This window comes from Rhamphochromis longiceps, linkage group LG2 (assembly GCF_057381845.1).
Source record: "Rhamphochromis longiceps isolate RC_006_pf linkage group LG2, R_longiceps_female_GT1.1, whole genome shotgun sequence".
Lineage (NCBI taxonomy): Eukaryota > Metazoa > Chordata > Actinopteri > Cichliformes > Cichlidae > Rhamphochromis > Rhamphochromis longiceps.
In genome coordinates, this window is record NC_140558.1 from 29314453 (window position 1) to 29325679 (window position 11227).

At 41.2% G+C, this 11227-nt stretch overlaps 1 protein-coding gene across 6 annotated transcripts; it reads right to left on the bottom strand.

Annotated features, from left to right (window-relative positions):
• Positions 1-191: 191 nt before the first annotated feature.
• On the bottom strand, positions 192-11227 carry tnip1 (TNFAIP3 interacting protein 1). 6 transcript variants are annotated; one of them, XM_085421679.1, is made up of 18 exons: positions 11072-11227; positions 9920-10102; positions 7910-8053; positions 7702-7790; positions 7465-7524; positions 6626-6796; positions 5775-5869; positions 5242-5404; positions 4883-4975; positions 4696-4761; positions 3244-3375; positions 2999-3127; positions 2784-2918; positions 2574-2699; positions 2327-2410; positions 1723-1932; positions 1369-1465; positions 192-1163 (listed from the first exon to the last, which is right to left on the bottom strand). In XM_085421679.1, exons 2-18 carry the CDS (start codon positions 10065-10067, stop codon positions 1063-1065), a joined length of 2043 nt encoding a protein of 680 aa, XP_085277805.1. In that variant the 5' UTR covers positions 10068-10102; positions 11072-11227; the 3' UTR covers positions 192-1062. The 6 variants fall into 6 exon arrangements, with proteins under 6 accessions (XP_085277805.1, XP_085277806.1, XP_085277804.1 ...); XM_085421680.1 differs by having other exon boundaries at positions 1723-1842; positions 6626-6835; XM_085421678.1 differs by having other exon boundaries at positions 6626-6835.

Consider the following 11227-nt stretch of genomic DNA (forward strand, 5'->3'; position numbering starts at 1 on the left):
TGAAAATCGTCCTCATTCTGCTCCTTGAGCTGAATTTGGATATTTTGTACTGCTAAGTACAACTCAGCGAGGTTATGTGACATAACAGGTATATGAGGACGCGGCTGCTGTAATCTCTTGGTACTGTGTTGGGGATATGCTGTGTGCAGTGGTACAGGATGCAGTGAGATGAGCATAAATATCGGAATGAGTGGTCAAATCAAGTCGAAGTGTTTAATGAGATTAGGTCCATCATCATGGGGGAGAAATTACCAAAAAAAAAAAAAAAAAAAATTGTATGTACTGCGTATTGTGTCTGATACAAACATACAATGTCAATAGCTACAATATATTGGGATTACACTAACAACATAGAAAGAACAGCATTACTAAAGACAATGATTTACACTTAGTCAATGCAACTATCAAAACAGCAGGTTATAAATAAATTATCAGTAATCACAATCATGTTTTTTTTTTTTGTTTTGTTTTTTTTTTTGGCATGATACCATCAAAATTCATTTCCCAAAATTTTTGTATTTCAACAACAACTTTTGAACAGTTACACAGTTAGGGGACAGTTCTATAACATCGATGGTATTGAAAACCCTCAAATCAATTAACATTCACATTGTAAGCTCTATGATTCAGTGTACCTATATAATCATTCATGGCTGGAATGAGTATATGTAGTCTTAGTCTTACTGGGGAATGGCTTCCTGTGACCCTACAAGTAACAAACTACTTGTTACATACTTGCAGATAGACAATCACATAGGTATATTGTCTGGAAAACAAAACAAAAAAAATCTATGTTAATTATTCCAACCTATTTAACAAATGACTTAAAGTTGCCGATTTAAAAAAAAAAAAAAAAAAAAAAAAAAAAATTAAACAATATTTCATGTGTATATTCAGAATAGCGTCACAAATAGCCTTATAAAACGCAAGTATAAACAACATTACAATAGGATATCTACAGTTCAGTAGGAAAATTATAGATCAAATCACACCTTGTCAACTCAAAAACAAACTGATTTCATGCTACTACCCAGGCTCCTTTTAAGTGGGTACGGTGATGCTTTAGTGCTTTCCAGGGTCAATGTTCTGTCGCTCCCTTTTTCCAAATCCTGTTCCAGGTGCTCCTGTCGCTGCTGCTGCTGCTGCTGCCGCCGCTGACTGATCTACGGACACCAAAGTAACATATGAACATAAATAAGCCTTACCCCACTATAGTTTACACCTCTGAGCTGAAGAACTTTAAGCATAACTAATGACAAAATTTGGCTCATTGTTTTTCCACTACATTTTAAGAGTACATCTGTTTGAATACACACCATCATGTATTGTGCAATAGAAATAAATTACATATGACTGGTTGTATCTTACCTGCATTCTCTGGTGGTGGTCGTGAACTTTCTCCTACTGCTCTGGCCCCTCTCAACCCCCTCTCAGGTTGATTGAATGACAACTGCCAAGGAAAACCCTGATTTAAAAAACAAAACAAAAACAAAAACAGAACAATTCTGTTAAAATTTCTATTCTTACTCGTTGCAATCAGCAGCCCTTAAGTCTTTGCCATAACCTAATATTGGTTATTGAATGTAAGCGTGCTGCCCCCAGCAAGTAAGGGAAGTAGAGGTAAGAGAGAAATTGAAAAGAAAAAAAAAAGAAAGCCTTGTTTCTTCAGTGAACCAGAGTCACTCCAGAGACAAAGACAGAGGGGCTTTAGAGCGCCCTTACCGGGGTAACGGGTTGGAAGTCTCGTACAGGGGGTGGTGCTGCGGCGGCTGCGGCACCTGCTGCATTGGGCATCCGGGGAGGGAAGTGTATGGGCCAACCTTCAAGGCCCTGCGGTCCCACCTGCACAAAGGGACCACAGTAGGGAGGGCTCAGCGGGCCGTTCACTGAGTCTGACGTGGGGTCTGAGGTACGTCTTTCCTGCTGCTGCCCCTACGAGGGATCACAAGTACACATGTGATCCCCAATCAGTGCTTTGTGGCTACTCTCAGCGAATGCAGCGGCCCTGTTGTGGCACGGGACGCTGCTGACCTTCAACCCTGCTGCGGTTCTGCCTCCCACTGAGGCGTGCCAGTGTTCACCTCGCTGCTCCCAAATGCACTGACCGAAACAAGCTAGCTGCAGTGAGGCTCTTGTGATTCGTTCGGCATGAACCTACTACAGTCAAGTCAATCTAGTCTTCCACCATTCTGTCACTAGGGGGCACTAGCCTGCAAGCCTATTGGCACTTTCTTTTCAGGAGCCACACTGAACAAATATTTCACCTACTCAGTGTGACAGCGCCCTTTAATCCACCATTTCAGTGTATATGTAACACTAGCAGTACCTGTTTGTGATGCTGCATCTGCAGTCTCTCCAGCTTACATCTCTCTGTACGCTCTCTCTGACACTCGTTCTGCGCCTGATGAAGCTGCGCCACACCAACAAGTACACAACAAGAAAAATAAAGCACCTCATATTAGGGCAGGTCAGCTAGAATAGCCACTAGCAGAAAAATGATACAAAAGCTAAAGCTTTCCTGGTCACATTATATACAGGGGGAAAAAATATATGTTACATGAGCACGATCTTACCTGATTGGTCAAATTAGTAATCTGACCCTGAAGTCTTTCAACTTGCCGCCTCAAGTCCTCTTTCTCTTCATTCATTCGCTCCCTGTCGCTCCTTTCTTTTCTGAAGTCCTCCTCAAAGATTTTTACCTGAAGTGCAAAGAAAGAAAAAGCAGCTGAAGGGAAATCCACACGTAACTGCAGGAGTGTGTGTAAATGTTCTGTTTATCTGACCTGTTCTTTAAGTACAGCAATTTGAGTGAGCAGCTCCTGTTTCTTAAAGTTGTTGGCCGCATCTGCAAAGTTGCCCTGGCCAGGAGGTTGTTGGGAGGATGAAGGTGAGTGTAGGTTTAAGGCTTCTTCTAAAGCCTGAATAAGACAAATCAATGTTACCCTGACAGAAACGTCCCTGCGCCCGATTACTCTTTTTGCATCTCTTCCACACTCACTCGGTTGAGGCGTTGGATCTCCTTCTCTTGGTACTCTCTCTGTTTGCTGAGGGGCACCAGCTGATCCTGCAAGTAGCGGATCTTCTGCTTCAGCTCGGCCGTCTCAGTGTTTAAACACTCCTTCTCCCCCTGGAACGAACGCGCACACACCCCATGGCTTTAAAAACACCTTTTCCACAGTCACTCTGTGCCCTGCTTTCGTTTAGACCAGTTTCACCTGGCCTTTTTCACATCTGTATTCTCACCTGGACATTTTCAATCTTGGACTTGGCCAGCAGCAGCTTCTTGTCATAGTCACGTTGCCTCTGCTCCCGCTCAGCCTCCAGCTCAAGCACAGTTTTCTGTGACTCGGCTAGCCGTTGTCTGAGGTCTGTGATCTGAGGAAAAGTGGCAATCTTTTAGTTTAGGAAATGATCACGCTGTTAAAGATCCATTTTTTTTTTATAAATTTCCATAAAGTGCCTAATAATAAATAAAACCGATTAAGTAATAACCCTCCGGTATTAGCTTCAGAAATGTTATCTAAATAGACAACTAAGCCATCAAATTCGCAAACACGCACTGCTGTTTTTGTGTAACATATGAACGAACCGAGTGACGCAAATGGATATATCTAGGGTTCTGTGGTTATAACCCAAAGCTGCACGGTGTCCCTGTCTGAACGAAGTGTGAATGTAGGTTTATACATAATTGTGGGTGTGCACAACATAGGTGTGTGAGTGTCAGTGTGAGAGTGTGTACGTCTGTGTGTCTCTGCTGCCCTCTGACTGCACCACAGCAGGAAGTCAGCGGGTACCGGAGAGGTAAGGGGAATTCTTACTGAAGTGTGACAGGCCTTGTGGTAAGCATGTTCAGATCGCAAGCTATTGCAAGATTGCACCTTTTCCACTGGACAAGCACATTTAAAAAAAAAAAAAAAGAAAAAAAAAGAAAAGAAAGAACTAGACACATACACAGCTGCTTCTCTGTCAAGTCATAAACACAAACTTCAAAGTCCTGTTTGTTAAAGTTTTTTTCAAATTATAAAATGCTTTCCATCTGTCACTTCACCCATCATAGGTTTTTTTTGCTTGTTTTTCTGTTAAATCACGATATTTTACCTAATTAATGTCACGATGCTCAGTGATCAGTAATATTTTTTCTTAGTTTGGCAAAACACTTGAAACTAACTTCAACCATCACTTGGAAAAAATGTTGCTACAGACACCAGAAGCAACTTTAATTCATAAAATAAGTAATTAAGACAATATTTGAACCCCACAGGTAACCAACCTTAGTTTCTTTATATGCTGAAATGAATACAGTGGAACTCTTTAGTTAAGTTTCAGCTTTTCATAGCATGTAATCCATTTTACACACAGATCACTGAGTGTGGTGTTATGGAGAGACACCCAATGAAATTTGTGACTGGTATCTCACTTGTACTGACACTTGTTAAATCACTCATACTGGGTACAAGTGATTTACTTTAAGTCCAACAGAGCATTTAACATCTCTTTGAACTAAATTGGACCAAACAGAGCTAACTGATGCAGGTGATTCAATATTTTGAAAATGTTAAAAGAAAAAAAAAAAAAAAGGCCTGAAATTGAAAATAAGAAAAGAAATCTAAAAAAATTTAAAATTCTTTTAAGCAGTCAAGAGCACCGTAACGCCTTCCCACACCCGTCACAGCAGCTGTAAAGTCATTACTGTACCTTCTGCTCAAACTGTGACTTCATGGCGTTCCACTGAATGTCCCACTGCTTGTTCACCTCCAGCACCTGTAAGAAGCCAGAAAGCGAAACAAACACCACTGAACATGTAGGAAACAAAATACACAGACTTTCCCCTATGGCAAAAGAGGATGAGCAGTAAGTAAGAAAGTAAGCAAGCAAGACTCACATCCTTTCTCTGCTTCTCCAAAAGCTTGATCTTCTTTTCATACACCTCGACATCACAAGGTTTAGTTGGGGTTTTCTCTGCAGCTTTTCCACTCTGGGGGGTTGGGGGAACATAAAATATTCCTAAATCCACAACATTACTACATTACGCACGTTGTAAGAGGTCACGAGTGGGAAATTCTCAGTCACAAGATTACTGTATTGAGAATAATTTAATTAAAGGTCTTTAAAAAGAACACAGATTAAAAACTGGTTTAGGTAAAAAAAAAAACTTCATAGAAATGTTTTAAATATGAAGCTACAGCAAATAATGTATGTATACAAATTTAAATAAATCAATTTTAATTAAACTGAAACTACCTTCTGCGGTGTGGTGGCCTCCATTTTGGGTCGGACAGCCGCAGATTCCTCCTTCACCGGCTCCTCTTTGGCCTCTGGAGTTTCAGCGTCAGGTGGCAACGCAGATGCTGCTGCCGCTGCTGCCGCTCCTGTGACCAACTCCTTAAGTTTCTGATTTTCCTGTCTACACCGGCATGAAAATGAAAATGATAGTGTTTGAGAACTAGGTCTCATTCTAAGACATGGCCGTCATCATGCTCCAGCTACTGGAGGCCTTCTGGGAAGAACCTACAACACCAGAAAGCCCTGGAGTAATCCCCTTCAGAAGTGAAAGCGCGCTGAATTGTTAACATCAAGGGCAAAGTAAAGATTAGGCGATAAATATTTTATTAACAGTAATGAGAATTTGACTCGACATAAAATCAAACTATAAGAAGCAAAACAGTCCCACAAAAAAAAAGTTAAAAAACAGATCAGAAGAAAAGAGAACAAGATGTCAGAGCGATAGTATTGTTTTATTTGTAGCACAGTCACATCAAAAGGAGAAACATTACCTCAGCTGTTCCAAGTCTCGATTCCTGATATGATGATCCTCTTCCATTTTCTTTCGAAGCTCATTGTTCTCTTGTCTGAGCTGCTCGCAGAGAGTCTATAAAGCCAAGAGAGGACAATATTAAACACCGTTCTGACATTTTCTTATTATCTGTACTCAATCATATATCCAGAAATGCCATCAACCCAGTGGCACAAAGATAAACTTATGTTGAGTTTTAAATTACGTCGGAATGCAAGTCACGTGTAATAATCTAACAGATAAGGAAATGCCATCTGTTTTATCTGATAAATCAAGCTTTAGTTTCCTATTTTCATCCCATTAAATAACACTTTTGTTGCCCACAGGGTTTTGAGGAAAAATTAATGTTCCATGTAGTGAAAGTAGTGAGACTTTAAAAATATTTTATTGAATGTTTTAGAGGTTCTACACAGAGCACCAACTACGTGCAGCTTCATTTTATTTTTTTTAAAGTTATTGAGTCTCCAGAATACTTGTTCTACCACAAAACACACTTAAATTACTCTTCAAGTTCTGAAACCACATCCGTCCGAACGAAGTATTATTGCATCTGTAGTTTTACTCTCGCGACCCGTCAAATCTCACACAAAAAAGCTTTTAAAGTCATCAAGTTATGCCGAGCGTGCCGTAGCAGTAGTATTTAGCGTGATAGTTTCGAGTTGCTATAACAAAATTCAGATTTTATATTTTTCTTTAACATGACTGATCATTGTATATACACTTGGTATGCTCTTGCACTATTACAACACTTATAAATCACTATTTATAATAAGCACTGTGGTGATTTGTCACATTTTTTTAGTTTTATGACACAGTAGTTGTGCGCAATACCTGTAGGAGGGAGGTCCTCTGTTCATTCTTTTGGACTTTCGAAGAAAGATGATGAAACTCCACAGCCATGCGGCCAAGGTGCGCTAACAGCTGGTTTGGGTTGGACTCCTCAGCAAATATGCTGAATGAGCTCTCAAGCCTCTTCAGCTGGCTTGCTAGCTCGATGTTCTCCTGAGGAAGGAGGGGAATTACTCCTACTGCTGACCCGGCCTGAAGATACCCACACAAGTAACCAGTCAGTCACCTGTTCTTCTCAAGCTGACTCAGTGAGCGTGTTCTCAATTACATCTCAATTATTTAAAACACCATTCTGTAAGAGTCATCGTTCTCTATGAAAGGGAGCAGCCGATTTGTATGAAAGGCAAACTAGTTGGTCCTGTTGGGTTTATTTTTACTCTCCACAGACTACAATTAGCTTTTCTACTTTCGCCAACATATATTTTAGATAGCAAGGTTGGCTAAATTTGTTAGAATATGTGACAGGCTGGCCACTAGCATAGGTTTTAACATGTTCACCTCAACACTGGCCTCGTGTCCTGTTAACACATCCCCTGGGATTTAGTATGTGAATGAATCAGCGGTGTAATTCTAGTCAGTGACAATCCTGGACTTTCCCCTGACTGACTCAGGCTGGAGCTACCAGTATTGAGTTTTTTGGTGAGTCAACACACCAAGGATGTATGTCCAATATTGAGGAAATGGCTATAAAGAGGAATGATTAAATTTAACCTCACTAAACCGAAACCTATACAAAATAATATCCTTTTAAAGGGTAAAGAATAAATGCTAAAAATAACCATATGATTCAAATAGATTTGAGCTATTCATCTGGTACGTACTGTCAATGCCTCTGAAGTCTTTCCCTCCATATTCACCACCTCAAACTCTGAAATGGCATCCTATAAAAAAAAAATATACACACACACACAACTCGAACATGATCCCAAAAAACAACGACGAAGTGAACATTCTCCAGTCGGACGTTATGTTTTAGGCCCTGATAATGCCTACATCTAGTCTTAAAATAATAACAGGGTCATTTCTACCTGAACAGAAAGCAGAAACAAATTATTTACATTGGGCTTCTCTGGCTGAAGAGTCTTTCCTAAACAGCTCGATTGCTCCTCCTTCTGCTCAGCTGTGGTATGTAAACAGGGTTTATTACCTGAAATACACCAAATGAATATTAATGGTAACAATCAGCCAAATGCTGGCCACACTGTGTAATAATCCAAAAATGTGAAGAAAAGTCTTCTTCGTTGCCTTTAAGTATGTGAAACCTACTTTGTGTCTCAGTTTGAATGGGCCCTCCCATACACAAACTGGCTGCGAAGCTGGACGATTTCAGGGCTTCGTTGTCTCTCACAAGTTCCTCCACTCGCTGTCGAAGCCTCGACGCCTCTGACTGAGACTCTTCCAGCAAATCACCTGCAGGTATTGGAGAGAGCTCGTCTCTATCTAGTAACACCTTCACTTAATCTTGCTTTGTTTCTACTGGCAAACCCTGTTGTCACTAAAAATATCAGCACAACAACAAACAACGTGTGACAGAAACTCTGTGAGAAAGTAAGGACTCGTTTAGTTAGTCACTGAGCCATTCACGTTGTTAGCATGTGAGTTTTTAACTGGATGACCAAAGCAGATTTTCAGGTTTCACTACATTTCACCATAATTGCTGAATGACACTTTAGGATATGATGCTACAACATCACATGTTGTCTTTGTGCCTATGTCAAATTTGTTTTAAATGACAAATGTGTTATTTAAAATGTCTTTTCAACTTTCTGCTGCTACAGAATTCAAGCTGAACAATCTCAACTTTCTGTGTAGAAAATTTTGGAAAAAACTTTATGAGCTTCCACTGTGACCAAGAAGCACATGGTAACTCGGCGCTCTAACATCAGTAAAAGAAAGCCACCATCGAAGTTGGAAATCCAGTGGTATTACGGACATAATGAGCCGAAAAGAGCAGTCTAACTGAAGTAGATGTTCCATCTTACTGAGCTGAGGATGAAGATCGTGACCAAATTAAAGGTAGACTCGAAACAAAGGACACAACTCCCCTCACTCACTGACAAAATCCCATCACAGGAGATACTTGTAGGTGTGAACACAGCTCTACCTCTAGCTCTCCCGACTACCAATAGCACTAAAACCAATGAGCTTATATATGTCACTGCCACAATAATAAAAATATTGATCTACTTTTAGTCCAAGTAGGCTGGAGAAATAATGGAAGAACACCTGGGAGGAAGAAACGACAACACCAAAGCCAAGTGGCTGGTGGATCTATGAGCACCAACCTCACAGAAAAAGTGCCAATCAAGATCACAAAGGCAGACATCCAGCAACGAGCCTCAAGAATGAAGAGCTAGACAGCACCAAGACCTAAAATAATTGAAGATGATAGATGAAGAAGCTAACACACCATGGACACCTGGCAGCACAAATAAAAGGGACTGCTAACAGCAGGTACTCCTCCGCACTGGATAACAAAGGCCAGAACAATCTGAGCATGAAGGATCCCCCACAAGGGTACAACACCATCAAACTACAAGCCAGCCAATTACCTGCTTAACATGGAAGATCAACTCAGGGTCTCATGAACTAGGCTGAGTGGCCACATGAGTCAATATAGGACACATGTAGATCAGAAGAGCACTGGAAATAACAGCACTGGGTCCAAGGACCCACGTTGAAGGCTGTGCAAAGGAGCCCCGGAGACTATGTAGTGCATTGTCGACACAATCAAGAGGCTGGGATAGTGTACAGGAACATCTGTGCTACATATGGAATAAAAAGCCACACTTCTTGATGGGAGATACAGCCAAGGATGGGTGAGAACAACAAGCCTAAGGTCCTACGGGACTTCAAGTTCTAGACAGTTGTGTGGCTGCTAACCATAGTGGTGGATGACAAAGAGCAGAAAAAGCCTCGTCTATCACAATGCAGCAGTGATAGACATGGTAATCCCAGTGGAGAGCACAATCTGAAAGCGAGTTCACAAGAAAACAAAAAAGTACCAGTGGCTGAAAGAAAAACTGGAGCAGTGTGGTAACAGGAGCATTAGGAGCTGTAACCCCAAGATTGGAAGAATGGCTCCAGCAGATTCCAGGCACAATGTCAGACGTCGCTGTCCAGAGGAGTGCAATCCTAGATACTGCACAGAACTCTCAAACTTCCAAGCCTCTGGTAAAGGATCACCACACCCCCAGGAGTTGAAAAGGACTGACACACAAACAGACGCACACGGCCTTAACTTCAACTTGAGATAACTAGTCTTTAGAAACATACCTAAGCTCTTAAGTCCCTTCATCCGTTCTCTCAGCATGCTGTTCTCCTCCAGCAGCTGCCGATAGCTGCTCCCTCCTCCAGCCTCATCCCTGGCCTTGACCTCACTCCCACCCGGATCATAGATGCGGTACGGTCCTTTCCCCTCCATTGCAGTTGCTCACTTCCTACACATCGTCCTCTGAACTGTGGAAAGAAGACACAAACTGGTATTTTTAACTTAACAAAAATATCAGAAGCTACGCAGCAGGAGACACAAGAACACACAGAAGAAGTCAGGAGTAGCTGACCTTTACAGAAAACAAAGAGTTTTCTAACAGGCTGAAAAAGTAAACAACTGGAAAAAGAAATCTTGGCAATTTTTACATTGTGAGGTTATATTTAAGTTCCGACTTAAAATTGTGTCAGTGACATAGGTGATTTGAAAGTATAACAGGTACACCACAAGATCACCAAATACGCTCGTACTCTCTCTCAAAGTTGAACACTTGAACATAAGATAAAGTTTTATAACAGGAGCTCGAAAGTAAAAGCAAATATGCTCAAATGACATTAATACCACCCGCTTTTTGTTTTATACTATACAGCGTGACACTAACGACCTGTTTCTAAGTTATCATTTCTAACAGGACGACTGTAGACTATGAGCGAAACGTTGGACGGAAAATAAAAATCCTCCGACGACTTTGAGAGGACAAATGCTGTACTATGAACCCTGACAGAGTCGGACATATGGCAAAAATGTGTTAGCTATGGTGATAGCATATTATGACAACTACAACGTTCTTATCCTGGGAAAAAGGGAACAAAAGCAGAGCAAAAAAATAACAAAACAAAACAAAATGTAATGCTAATCCAAGTAACACACATCTATCCAGGAGACCAGGCTCAAATACACCACAATCTAGCAAATGACAGCTACCTTGATTGGCTGAAGAAAGCTAATATTAGTTTTCGCTGTTGTCATGCAAATTGCTAGCAACATCCTCGTTAGCTGTCGGCTAGCTAACACTAGATGACTGTGCGGGAAACGAAGGTGCTAAACTCCCCTTATTTTTCCTCTACAGAGACTGTAATCGATTCGGTAAATCGCTGGAAACGCGGAGATAAACGCCAAGCCAAAACAACAAAGAGGTGGCTTTTTTTGCTCGGTACCTTTCAGCTCGCAGTGGCCTCTCGTCTGCCCAGACATGTATTGCGGAAGTGGTCTACTGAGTCTATGCTGTAACCTGGGAAATTCCACCTCGCAACGTTTGGTAAACAGCGATGATTGACAGCAACGTGGCCAATCGCAGCTCGGCTCTATCAGAG